We start from the raw sequence: 12795 nt of genomic DNA on the forward strand, positions 1-12795 counted from the left end.
CCTAGGCTTTGTCTTATCCTCAAACAGCCTCCCTCCAGCCGCTGATCTAGACTAGCATTTCACAGCACTAAAGCAAAAGGTGGAACAAGTGTGTTCTATATAAACAACCCTAGTTTGGTGCATTGGGGTGGGGGAGGGGGATCCAATTAGGGAGAAAGTTGAAACCACCTAAAATGTCTAATGTTTTTCAGTTATTATTCATATCTTAAATTATCCCTGCTGTCTGGTTGCCATGGGAAATAAGTGTTGAATTCCTCAAGAAGCATCAGGGTCCTTCCTAGACAGACTGGGGAAGGAGGTGGGATTTACCCAGCATCCTCATTCCTCCTCTGGCAGGCTCCTAACTCACGTAAGACGACACGGTTGAGTAGGGGGCTGCTGCCTTCGCATTGTCTCCATTCTGTTTCTGCTCCACCTCCAATCTTTGGAGCACTATGACCCGGGAACCAGACTCAGGTGTTTGTCTATTGATTAAGATGAGATTCACCCTAACCTGGGCAAAGCAACCAAGCCCTGAGACTGACCCAGCATTAACCTGCTTCACTGCTGGTTCCTGTCTTGTGGGAACGAAGATCCAAAGATCTTAGACCAGACCCAGACACCCTAACCTTTAATAGGCAGAAATACCAGAGAGAAGGGAAACCAACCCATTACATCTCTCCTATTTATCTTCTAACTACAGTTAATATGCCCTTATCCCATCCACAGACCTACCTACTCACCTAAGAACTTCCTCTCCATCAACCTGATCCAATTAGACACAGAACCAGAATAGCCAGGAGATAGAGGGGAAGGAAAAGGGACTAGGAGATGATCCAGAAGGAGGATATGCCTTGTAGTCTCATCCTAACGTTTGCTGGGACCTCGGCAGTAGCATAGCAAGAAGAGGGGAGTAAGCTGGGACGCAGAAAGACTATGGATCGGCTTAGCCCCCACAGGGGAGACAGCAGATGACTTCTCCAGCATCCAGGAGCAGGATAAACTCCAGTCCCTGTGGATATCAGTGAAGTCCAGTCTTTCAGAGGAGGAAGATGGTGTAGAAATGTTTCTTGTGATCAGGCATGAGGTGCCACTTCCGGCAGGTTGAAGAGACTTCAGCCACTGGGCAGGGGAAAGACAGAGAGAGGCCACTGGGTAAGAGTCAGGGCCAAGCAGGCTGTCAGGGCCCCAGCCAAGCTCTCTAAGGTTTGTTACATGGCCCCAGTACCAACAAAGAAACAAGATGGCAGAGGAAAGGCTGGCACTCAGGGGCTGGGTCAGCAAGAGCCAAGGCCTCCCGGCAGTGGAGAGTTAAGGGTGGCAATGCAGGTTGGAGGTGTCAGTCATTGCAGCTGGGCTAGGCTGAGACAGGCAGGGACACACGCAGAAAAGAGGCAAATTGCAAAAGTACATGCACACACACACGCACGCACACACACAGACACACACACACACACAGGGAAAGCAGACTCAGTGACGGAGAGCGGGATCTTGGAGAAAGATGGGAGCTGAGAGCTCCATGTGGAGTCCATAAAATAAAAGTGAAGACAAGAACCAGTGGCTTGGGATTCATCTAAAATGTGAAAACGCAGACACCTTCAGAGCACAGAGAAGGCCCCGCATGTCACTGTGACTTTAATGGCGATAATAAGCCTGCAGTTTTCCAGTCCTGGGATTCACTCACCCACACAGAGACATAATATATTTTTCCCCTACGACAAGAAAATTGAATCTATCTTTCAGTCTAACTGATCTGAGGTATAAGTGAAAAATAAGACTGTGTTCTATCACCTTCAATCTTTCTCTTCGCTCCGAGATAGGCCCTATTATTTTCCTTTATTTTTTCGGGCGTGAGAGAAGTGTTAATGGATAGGACATCAGTCATTCACCCCTGAAATGCGGGAGAGCCTGGATTTTGTGTCCCAGCTGCAGCATGAAAGTTGAATTGCCTCTGGGGTGAAGTAGGGGAGGGAGCAGGTGGGGAGCAGGGGATATGGTGGAAGGGCCAGGGGTGGGAGGTGTGAAGAGAAAATAAATTATGCCCCCAGATTCTGGATCTAGAGGTGATATTTGGAAAGACTCTGCATGAGCTTGCATTTGGTGCTTATCACTTTATTCTTATGTACTTCTTTAACTTGCGCCAAAAGCACCAAAAATAGAGCCTATCTATGAATGAGGGCTCATGTAAGAGAACTTGTGGGCCGTGAAGGGGTATAACATTAGCTGCTCCCATTCGATGGCTGCCCAAGCACTTGCGGAAACCTTCAGTTCACCAAACTATAAAATAGAGCATGATCAGACCTTCAGACACTCGATTGTCCTGTCATAATTGGAATATTTATTTAATTGGGTCAGACTTCAGTGTTTCATAGACACAAAAGGAGGATTTGGTCAACTACACCTTGCATGCTCCCTGGGCCCCATGTTTGATACCATTGCCGGGAGAAACCCGCTGCTCTGCCAAGTCCTTCATTAGTGGTGTTCTGGTCCATATGGTGCCCTGTATCCCTCTCCCTGGAGTCCTGCCCTAGCCCATGACAAGAGCTCAAGATGGGAGTGAACTCCTTAGGGCTTCTCCCCAACTCTGGGTCTCAATGTCTAGGGAGCTCAGAAAGAAGGAAAACCTAGGCTTCCTCAAGAGCAATACCAAGTGCAAAACCCGGGAAGATCCCTGGGGACCCCAGCCTCCTTCAAGGGAGGCAGGATCACCCATCAGGGTCCCTCGTTGGCTGCTGTATCTCTGAGTGCGTGCCACAGGCCAGATCCCTCTGTTTTCCAGGCCAGCTCAACAAGGACGTGACCTACGCGCACTTCTACTCCTTCCTCAACTGTCTCCAGGTGAGCTCACACTGACTGCTTCCAAGGTCATGTTCCCACGACTCGCACCATTCTTCTGTATTCAAAGTGTTTTCCTGCTCTCAGGTCAGCCCCTGCCACGGCTGGATGTCTTCCAACAAGACGCTGCGGACTCTCACTTCAGAGGTAGGGCTGTTGTGGGTCCTTTGATCCCATCTTTGAGCATTCTCTCCCTGTGTTTGCTGCAGGACTTTCACTGGGGATGGGGTTTTGGCAGGGCAATGTCCTCCAAGGTGGTGAATTAAAAAAAACAAATTCAAACTCTTGGATGCTTGAGGAGCCAAGAGACTGTGGGGTGCCCTGTCTCCCCACTCTGCCTCCCTGAGCCTGTCATCTTGCCAGTTTCTCTTTGTGTGCCTCTCTTGGATGCACATCACGCATGTACGCACACACAGAGATGTCTGTGAAAGCTTGTCCTAGACATATTTGTAGAATCAGAGAAGTGAGCAAGGTTAGGTAGACACAGAGCTGGAAGTCTCCCAAGGCAAGGGAGGACCAGATGCCCCAGAGCCTTCCTTTCTTCTCTGAAAAAGGTTCCCACATTTCTTTCACAGATGGTAAATAATCTCTTTGTAAGGAATTTATTTAAAAGTTTTTACAAGGGAAATATGTTTCAATTTTTTAAAACTTTGGAATGTAAAACAATACAAAAAACATTAACAAAAATCACTCAAAATCTCACCACCCAAAATTAATATGTATGTCTTTCCAGTATTACTTTCATATTTTGGGGACTTTGCCTGCATAGTATCAGAACACATGTATTGTTTTATACCTTCTAATGTTCATAATTATTCCTCTACATCGTTATTTTGTAATCATTTTAGAATACAGATGCATGAATATATCATGGTTTATATCATCCCTTGGTGTTGGACATATGAGTTGTTTCTAATTTTCCACTATGATATATAGCATTGTGATGAACCTTTTTATATATAAAAATGTATGTCTTTGTGTGGCATGTCTATTTTCTTAAGATAAATTCCTAGAAAATTATTAGGTCAAAGAGTACACCAGATCTGATCCATATCACCAAACCGTTCTCTAGAAAGGTTAAACAAATTGACATTCTCAATCACATATCCCATGGCAATACTCTTTATTATCACGATTGTTCATCTTTTCCTTGACAATACCATGGGGAGAAAATGGTATCTTATTACTTTAATTTGCACTGATTTGGTTCCTAATGAATTTTAACAGTTGGCCATTTGTGCATGAACAGAATTTAATATGCAGAGCTGCTCTCTGCTGATGACTTGCAGTCGGGGTGGGAGTGGGAACTATTGATTTCTTTATTCTGCCTGAATTATCTCCCTAAAGCCCAAGTCTAGGTTTCATGAAATTCTCCCTGTTTCCTTTGTATTCAGAGAGCAGAACAACTCTCCAAAACGCTGAAAAAAATTGCAACCAGCCAGAAATTTACGAACTTCGACCTTTTCTACTTAGATTTCGACTTCCAAGAAAGTAAGTTTTGCTTGGTTTAGGTATTGACACAAGACAAAAGCAGCAGCCACCATTTAGAGCCTGCCTGGGCAAGGTGTTTGTTTACAAGCAAACAGGCAGTAGCAGGGACACGGTCACTGTTGCCCATCCTGACACATTAACAGCTCTGAGTATTGGAAGAAATAAAGTATGATACTCTTTCTGGAAAGGTGGAAGCTTAGCATCGCTTCCTTATTTCACCATTATTTTAGAATCCCTGCAGCAATAGAGCCAGTGACCAGTCGGAAACGGCTCTGGGCTGGGAGCCAACAGGTCAGTGAAATCATCTTACTTATTCTTGACAGTTTAGTAATGCCCTGCTTATGAATGGGCTAAGGATGTGACAGGCCTGAGGGATAAGCCCATGTCTCTTCTCATGGGCACTGGATTCCCTAAGGACTCAAAGCAAGGCAGATTCCCAGCCCCCTCACATGATGAAACAAATCAGAGTCTCCAAGGGAGGGACTTCAGATGCCTATGGTAAAATGGACAAACCATATGCCAGCTTTCGGGAAAAAACATTGCTGCTGCTTTTCTAGCACTCTCTCCAAACACTGGGGTCACTGATAAGCGGTCACAAGAAAGCAAGCATGATTACTGGATTTATCCTTTACATCTTGACTCTGAAAAATTATTATCTATTGACTTTAATCCTTCCAGTCCCATTTTCATTTCTAAGTAATTGTTATACAAGACAAAAGCCTCTGTTGTTTGACTGCCAGCTGAGATGATGCTAACGAAAAGCTTGCAGTATGTGCAAAGGATGGACGATTTCTCATAAGGAGTTTATCATCTCTATCTCCCCACCCCCAGCTCCCCCAGCCCAAGCATCTGGGATGAAGCAGATGGCCATCATGAATTATCAAATGTTGCATTAGCTGACACGTTTTGCATTGTAGACTCTAGTACTTCAATTCTGAACATCTTTTCAACAAGACTGATCTCTCTTAACTAGATTTCCTGCCTAGGTGATACATATTTCCCTCATGGGGAGAGACATTTTGATAAATAACCTCTCATTAAAATGCAGAGTTAAAGCCTCATTAATGAATTCCTGGTGAAAACAAATGTACCACTAAGTAATCTTTGATCATCACCAACCCTGAATGTAGATAAAGTTTTTAAAAATATAATAATGCCTAGCTTTCACTAGAGACTTTCTCATTTCCACAGTAATCTCTAGCTCTGTCATTTGTTATCTTTGGGACTGTTGGAAATTCCCTGAACATTTTCAAACTCTCCTTTCCAGACCTGGAAACAGAGACACTGTATCTACATAACAAGTCTTTGTGATGATTGCGTGAAATAATGTATAATCCTCCTAAATGCCATGCCTGGAACATAACCAGCACCTAGGAAAGAGCACCATTCTCTCATACCCTGGCCACTTAATACACAGTTCAGAATGAACAGGATCCATACAGCAAATGCAGAGCCCGAGGCCCCACTCCTAATTAGGACCTGCCTAATCAGAGTCTGTCTGCATCTGGACATAATCCACAGATGTTCCGTACACACATTAAAACTTAATCAGTGGGGATCCGATAATGCTCCAAGATTAAGAACTTAGTCACTTAATCATCATATTTTTACTAAGCCCTCCTATGTGCTGTACAGGTGCTGGGAATATAGTTAACAAAACAGAACAGTCCTTCTCTTCATGAAAGATAGAGAAAAGAGCTTCCTTCCAGACCCCATCCTTACCAGCATTCCACATGCTTGGAAGCAGAGGTTCCTTAGCACATTCTTATCCTCAGAGCAGCAATAAATGCAATTTAAAAGTTTCAGTTAAACTGAACATGCCACATCAACATGGTGATTGACCATCTTACTGAGAAACCTCCTAGGTATCTCTCCTTGTTTGTCAGTTCTCATCAGTAGTTCAAGGAATTTCCTGAAATTTTTGAATTTCCTGATATTGAAGGGCCAGTTTTGGTACAGGGATTTCTTTGCCTTCTCCATATGAGGTTAGTCTCCACTAGAGAAGACGCAGTGGGAGGGAGAGGGGAGACAGAGGAAATGGTACCCTGGGATCTGCCTCTGAAAACATCTGATTCAGCATCCCACATTTAATAGCTATGTGCACTTCTGAAAGAGCTGGAATCTCTATCTACTTTTCAGGACGTCTGTGGTGACGTCTTCACCAATGCCCAGTGTTAGACTACTCCAAAAAGAATGCCTACCTTGAGACTAGCATTTTTACAGGGCAGGCAGAAGGCGCATCCACTCCCAGATCCATCTCCATGCATAGCCTCCAACACACACACTTAGTCGTGTCCAACTCTTTGTGACCCCGTGGACTGTAGCCCACCAGGCTCCTCTGTCCATGGAGTTTTCCAGGCAAGAATACTGGAATAGGTTTCCATGCCCTCCTCCAGGGGAATCTTCCCAATCTAGGGATCAAACTCACATCTCTTGTGTCTCCTGCCTTGGCAGGTAGTTTCTTTACCACTGCACCTCCTGGGAAACTCTATGGAGTCATTTACTAAATCTGCAGTCTCAGTAGTCACGTGAAAATCTCTGCTCTCATTTCTATACTGCATTTGAGCATCACAAATATTACTTTCATATGTAATTCACAATTTTACACCCTGAGGCAGAGCAAATGACTGTTGAGGGTCCCTGTCCCTCAAGGGTAGACATGAGACCTGTCTGTTCTCCACTCTGACAGCCTCAGTCCAGCTCCAAAAGATGATTGCTCACCTTAAAGACTTTTTCTGTCTCTCGCTGACTCATCCTCCAACTGGTTATGAGCTAAACAGAGGCAGTAATTTTTTTTTCCCTTCAGGAAATGCCAGCCTGAGCAGGTGATGTCCTTTTTCTTCATCTCTACCACACCTCCCAAATGGGGGAAGGAAAATGCCACTTGACTGACAAGGCCATTTTTTCACTGACACTTTAAATATTCCACCAGCTTCCCTCAGCTTCTAAGACAACTCAATTAGAATAAACCTGGTTCCCCCACGTGTGTTTGTAAAATGACCAATAGCCATGAAATCTGACCAGAACTCAGATTTTTCTTTAAGTATCTGCTAATATTGCTGTTCATCAAGGAGCTAGCAAATGTTCTATGAGTCTTCTCCTGTGATTTCTATTGCATCTCTGAAAAACTGGTTATTAGCAAAGTTTTGACTTTACCAATAAAGAAAATACAGTAGGTACCATATCCCAAGAGATCGTTCATGCTGATTCAAGAGCTTTAAATCAGCTGTTCCAAAGAAAAAATTGGAATTCGTATACCTATTTTTAATTATGGTCCCAGGTAGGAAGGAAACTGACCAATTTACCATGATACCCTGCTTGGACATCCCACGCCAAAATCAGTCAGGAAGAAATAGAGACTACTGTCTACAATTGTATTTATTCTAAAGAGCAAAATTTCACCCTGAGATAAACAAACTAAAAAGGATTATTCTATCTAACTCTATCTGGTCATAACACAGGTGAAACCTTAAACTCTTGCCTGTGAGTTACTGACTCTTCCTGTAAGTGTTGTAATTCTGATGTCTACAGATATTTAGTGACTGGTAACCCTCAAAGATAGAATCATCATGTGAGAAAATGATCCTACATTATGAGATCAAGCCTCCAAGGGAGTAGAAGGAATGACCATTCCTTTTCATTTAAAAAACAGTCATTAATTCTGATGACTGAATTTGTTCCATGAAGTATAATATCCATCACCACCTCTCCCTTCCTCTAAGGGAAATAGTTTTTCATTTAGTAGTTAGTAATGCACATAAAATTCAAATCAAAATGGAAACAGTCTAGACTAACTTTAAGCTTGGTTAAGGCTAGCATTTAATCACACTAGAGAAACATAGTTATAAGAAGTCTGGTATTTATAATATGGGGCTCTCAGTAAACATTTCTCTCCAGGAACACCATCTTGGCTTAAACTTATAGGCTCAAATTTGTTTCACTTATGGGCTCAAATTTGCTTTCCACTGTGGATTTTCCAGCTTTCTAGATTACTGTAATTCCTTTCCGAATGTTCTCTTAGCCAGTAAAGGCACAAGTTTAGATTGAATTTGTTGATGAACCTTCTCTGCAAACAAGGAGAGCCAGAAAATACTGTAAGGAACTTCATGCCCCTGCTGGATCAGAGGATGTGTGGGTGGTCCAGGTCAGACCCATGCCTTGCTGTCCATCTTATTAATACAATCCTCATGTCTTATTCATCCAACTCTATAGCTTCTCATCAGGCTTTCTGAGGTCTTCATTGGGCTTGCTTTCCATTGTCTAACATGGACTGGGAATTACTTAACACTGGATAGAGATTCTTTCTCTCTTTCTTTTCTTTTTCACACTTGTTCAGCATAAGGGAAACCAAACTGAAAATAAAGGGAGAAGCAAGAGAAAGGGTGGAAAAGCTCATTGAGAACTTGGGTGAGGTGAGAGAGCACAAGTAGCATAGAAGCGAGGTCACCTCTCCTGGGATAGATAATCTGGGAGGCTGATGTCTTAACCTGGGCTGGACCTTTCTGCATCATTATTGATTTTTGTTTTAGAAACTCTTGGGACTGCAAGACAGGGATAAGGCTGATCATACAGAAGAGCAAAAAGTATGGAGTGGGCTCAGTAATGGGTGACACTGACTTTGAAGAAACCTTTCCAAATGCCTGGTGCTCCATTAAGGGTAATTAGTTGGATAGTCAGATTGACAGTGACTCAGAGAATCAGTGTAAAATTCTAAAGTAGAAAAACAGGACCCCCCAAAAAAGTGAGTAGGAAAGTGGCCCATCATCTCCTGGTCAATCAAAGGGGAGAAGGAACAGCCTGAGCCAAACACTGGGAGCTCACAGCAGGTAAGACAGATGAGCAGAGCTGGGCGGGAGCAGCACTATGCACCCAGGAGGCCAGCACAGCCCACAGGTGCTTCAGCTTCAGGGCCAGAGGTTAAGGTGCAGCAGCCGGAGTTCAACATGAAACAGAAAATCTGATTCCAAGGTCATGCCTGAAAAACAGAACAGCCAGGCAGACTGAAGCTGGAGCCAGGCAAGCTTGCCCAAGGCTCTGTCTTTCACAGGGTCCCTGTGGCCAACTGCAAGAAACTGTTGAGGTCTGCAAGCTGGTTCAGCAGAATAAGTCTTCATAAGGGTTAGTGTGGTTTCAGCATCATTGCAACTCTGAGCTTCCTATCAGAAGATCAGATATATGCTACTCCTTCAGAGAGATACATCATTTACCAGCATGAAGCAGTCTCCCTCAGGACCACATGTGGAGAACACAGTGGACAATGTCATTGATTTGAGTGTCACAACAAATGCAAAGGCCATTTTCCAATAGCTGTTTCTTCTAGAACCCTCCAATAAAACCCAGTAAAACACAAAGTATAAGAGAGTGGCTCAGTAGTGGCCATTCAGGCAGGGAAAAAGCCAACAGGAACTGGTAATCCAGCGTAAGACTTCAAACCACCAGCAGGGATTGTCTCCTGTGCTGTGAGAAGGGCAGCAGTATTTGCAGCCCCTCTGGGGATGAGATGGCTGGATGGCATCACTGACTCGATGGACGGGAGTCTGAGTGAACTCCAGGAGTTGGTGATGGACAGGGAGGCCTGGCGTGCTGCGATTCATGGGGTCGCAAAGAGTCGGACACGACTGAGCGACTGATCTGATCTGATCTGATCTGGGGACAGGGATTGGACTGCAAGTATAAATGGCCTGGCGTGATATTAGAACTAATTACAAAAGCAGCATAGTATTGATTCAGCTCCAGGGAAGTCCAGCTTCTTTTGTCCAGTCAGAGCCCCTAATAGAATTTTCATTCTTCCCTTGGGGCAAAGGGAGATAAAAAGTGGGGGGTGGGGCAAGAGGGCACAGATCCCTGCCCTTGAGTTTTTGCGGAGTGAGGAGGGAAGATGGAGTAGGAAATGGCAACCCACTCCAGTATTCTTGCCTGGACAATCCCCATGGACAGAGGAGCCTGATGGGCTACAGTCCACAGGGTTGCAAAGAGCCAGACACAACCAGTGATTGAACACATACGCACGAGGAGGGAGGAACCGGGGGAATCACAGCTGTGCCCACTCCCTTCTCAGGACACCAGGGAAGTGAGGACATGGTGGGCTACTCTAGTAACGGTAGGTCTCACAATTTTCTCTCTGGAGGTTTTCTGGGGATTTGAAATTTCCTTGAGAAATCCTTATTGACAATATGATATTACAATGTAGAGTTCATTGTGCTATTGCCTTGGGGCAACTGACATTCCTGGGTTTCACCCCTGTTGAAGAACAGTTTTATTGCTGCTCATCATTTTAAGGCTCATAGTGTTTTCTCTGTAGCTATGCTCTACATGTGATGTTGAGATCATTTTATGTAATTATATTTCTGAGAACTATGTGAGTTTTAATGATGATGGCTTGATATATGCAGGCAGTGTCTGGAAATGGCAACCCATGAAAGGAAAGGTTAGTTTAATAGTTTTCTCTTGTTTCTGAAATTCTGTTCTGGTCACTGAGAAACGAGATGGACTTAAATCAATGTTGAATATTTTACAGCTCACCCTTCCCTCCCACCCCCCTTACTCTACAAACCACATTCATCCAACACTATCACATGTTTTTCTTCTTGAGTTAAAGGGGGAAACTGATACAATGGAAATATCACTTCTGTTTAGAAAACCCCCATCCTGAAACAATGACTCAGAGGCAGATGTGGCTGGGTAAACATCAGCCCAGGAGGAGCATCCTTCACAGCCCTTATTCTGGGTGTTGACCACTGCTCAGAAAAGCATGTCTCTAATTCTGTGTGTGTCTGCCTTGCAGTCACGGAGGAGTGGCAAAGGAGAGGTGGGCAGCCCTGGCAGCTCATCGAACCTGTGGATGGATTTCACCCTAATGAGGTAAGAGCAGTCACATGATGGTTGCTAAAAGTTGTTATTTTTTCATTATATGCATCCATATGTTCATTTTTATCCTGTTTTATTCCAGAAAGAGTTTGAAGTGATATACATATATGTGTAAGATAGAAGATAAACATAAATTAATTTAATATTCATTTTAAAGAATAAAGTAAAAATCAGAGTAAAAGGAAAATGAGATAGAAATGATACCTGGATTCCTGACTTAATGTTTACAATTCATGATTTGTCCCAGAAATTCCTAAGGTACTCCCTGCAAGGACCCACAGAATCAACTCCAGGCTTTCCAAGAGGCTGATGCAAAGAGAGGCATAAACCATGGCCTTCAAAAGATAAAAAAAAAAATAAATTAAGTACTCAGAAAAAAAAATCAGAAGGATTCCTGGAAATTAGAGAAATTTCTGTGAGAAATTTCTTCTACAGATCATTCTAGAAAATGAGAATTGTATGAGAGGAGAACAATGTCCTTGGCAATATCCTGCTGTAAAAGCTGTTTCCCATCTAGGATTCCAAGGGACAATTCTGGAAAGTAGTTCTGCTCTGGTCTCTTCACAGAGCAAGGGAGCTGGAAGGTTGGATGCTGTCCCCTCCTGTCTTCATTCTGTCCATTATCCTGGCTGTAGCCAGGGAAGTTCCTCTTTTATCTGTTCTATATACTGGACTTCCTTATAATATCTCTTTATATAGAAAATAGGAAAAGAACCGGGGGCGGGGCTATCTCGGCCACTTGTTACATTTTGGTCAGTCAGGCCACAGGGAGGCCTGATCATCCCTGCAGAAGCTTGAAGAGAACCACGTTCTCCTTCCCTCGAGTTCTAGGTCCCATGAGTACCCATGGGCAGGGTTAAGAGTTATCTCAAAAGAAAAGGAAGACCGCTTTTCTACCATCAGATGATGGACAGTGGAGTCCCATAGATGCTGGGTAAATTTTAAAGTGAATATTAAACGCCCATGTGTTAAATAGCAACAACCCAAAAAATCTAAGTAATGCACTTCAGAATATCTAAGTTTCCTGTGTATCGCTTGGATATGTTGATCCAGAGAATTATTGACTAGAAGCTGCTTAAATATTAGAGTTTGCCCCCTCCCCTCAATGATGTCTGATTTTAGAATAGTTCACGTGGAGACCTGCTTTCTGGCAGTAATGAGGTAGTAGTTCTTATCGTTCTTTGTACATCACAGAATTTTACCCTCTGACTCTACCGAGAACAGGGACGAGAGGAGATGGTCGGATGGGGAGTAATGAGGAACAAACTAAAAAGAAGAGGGTCAAAGACAGCTTTGTTGTATCCCTTGGGACATATCTGTCTGATCTATCAAAAGAGTATTGTGTCCCTGCCTCTTAAAATAGCATTAGGGTTCAAGTTCTGTCAGATTGGGGCTCTTTCTTGCACTCAGACGGTTTCACCAATAACTGATTGTTGTGAACAGAGTCAAAAGCTGAAAATCAGTGTGTGCTATAATCTTCAGTCGTTCCTGAGAAATTCGTTCACATGCTGGGAGTGGGTGATAGAGTGGGCCACAGTGGGCGGAGCTATGACTAAAGTGGATGACAATGGAGAGATATGCCTAAAGCCTGCCTACTTAGCCTGTATGTTGAGCTGAATAGTC

General features: G+C 43.7%; 1 protein-coding gene across 2 annotated transcripts in view; it reads left to right on the forward strand.

Moving 5' to 3' along the window:
• The window catches only part of AOAH (acyloxyacyl hydrolase), a 182945-nt gene that overhangs the window by 155651 nt on the left and 14499 nt on the right, over window positions 1–12795 (forward strand). For both annotated transcript variants that reach the window (XM_061414123.1, XM_061414124.1), the window contains exons 17-20: window positions 2759–2817; window positions 2902–2961; window positions 4209–4305; window positions 11090–11166. In XM_061414123.1, coding sequence (XP_061270107.1) covers window positions 2759–2817; window positions 2902–2961; window positions 4209–4305; window positions 11090–11166 — 293 coding nt within the window. The remainder of the gene's footprint in view (window positions 1–2758; window positions 2818–2901; window positions 2962–4208; window positions 4306–11089; window positions 11167–12795) is intronic.

This window comes from Bos javanicus, chromosome 4, assembly GCF_032452875.1.
Source record: "Bos javanicus breed banteng chromosome 4, ARS-OSU_banteng_1.0, whole genome shotgun sequence".
Classification (NCBI taxonomy): domain Eukaryota; kingdom Metazoa; phylum Chordata; class Mammalia; order Artiodactyla; family Bovidae; genus Bos; species Bos javanicus.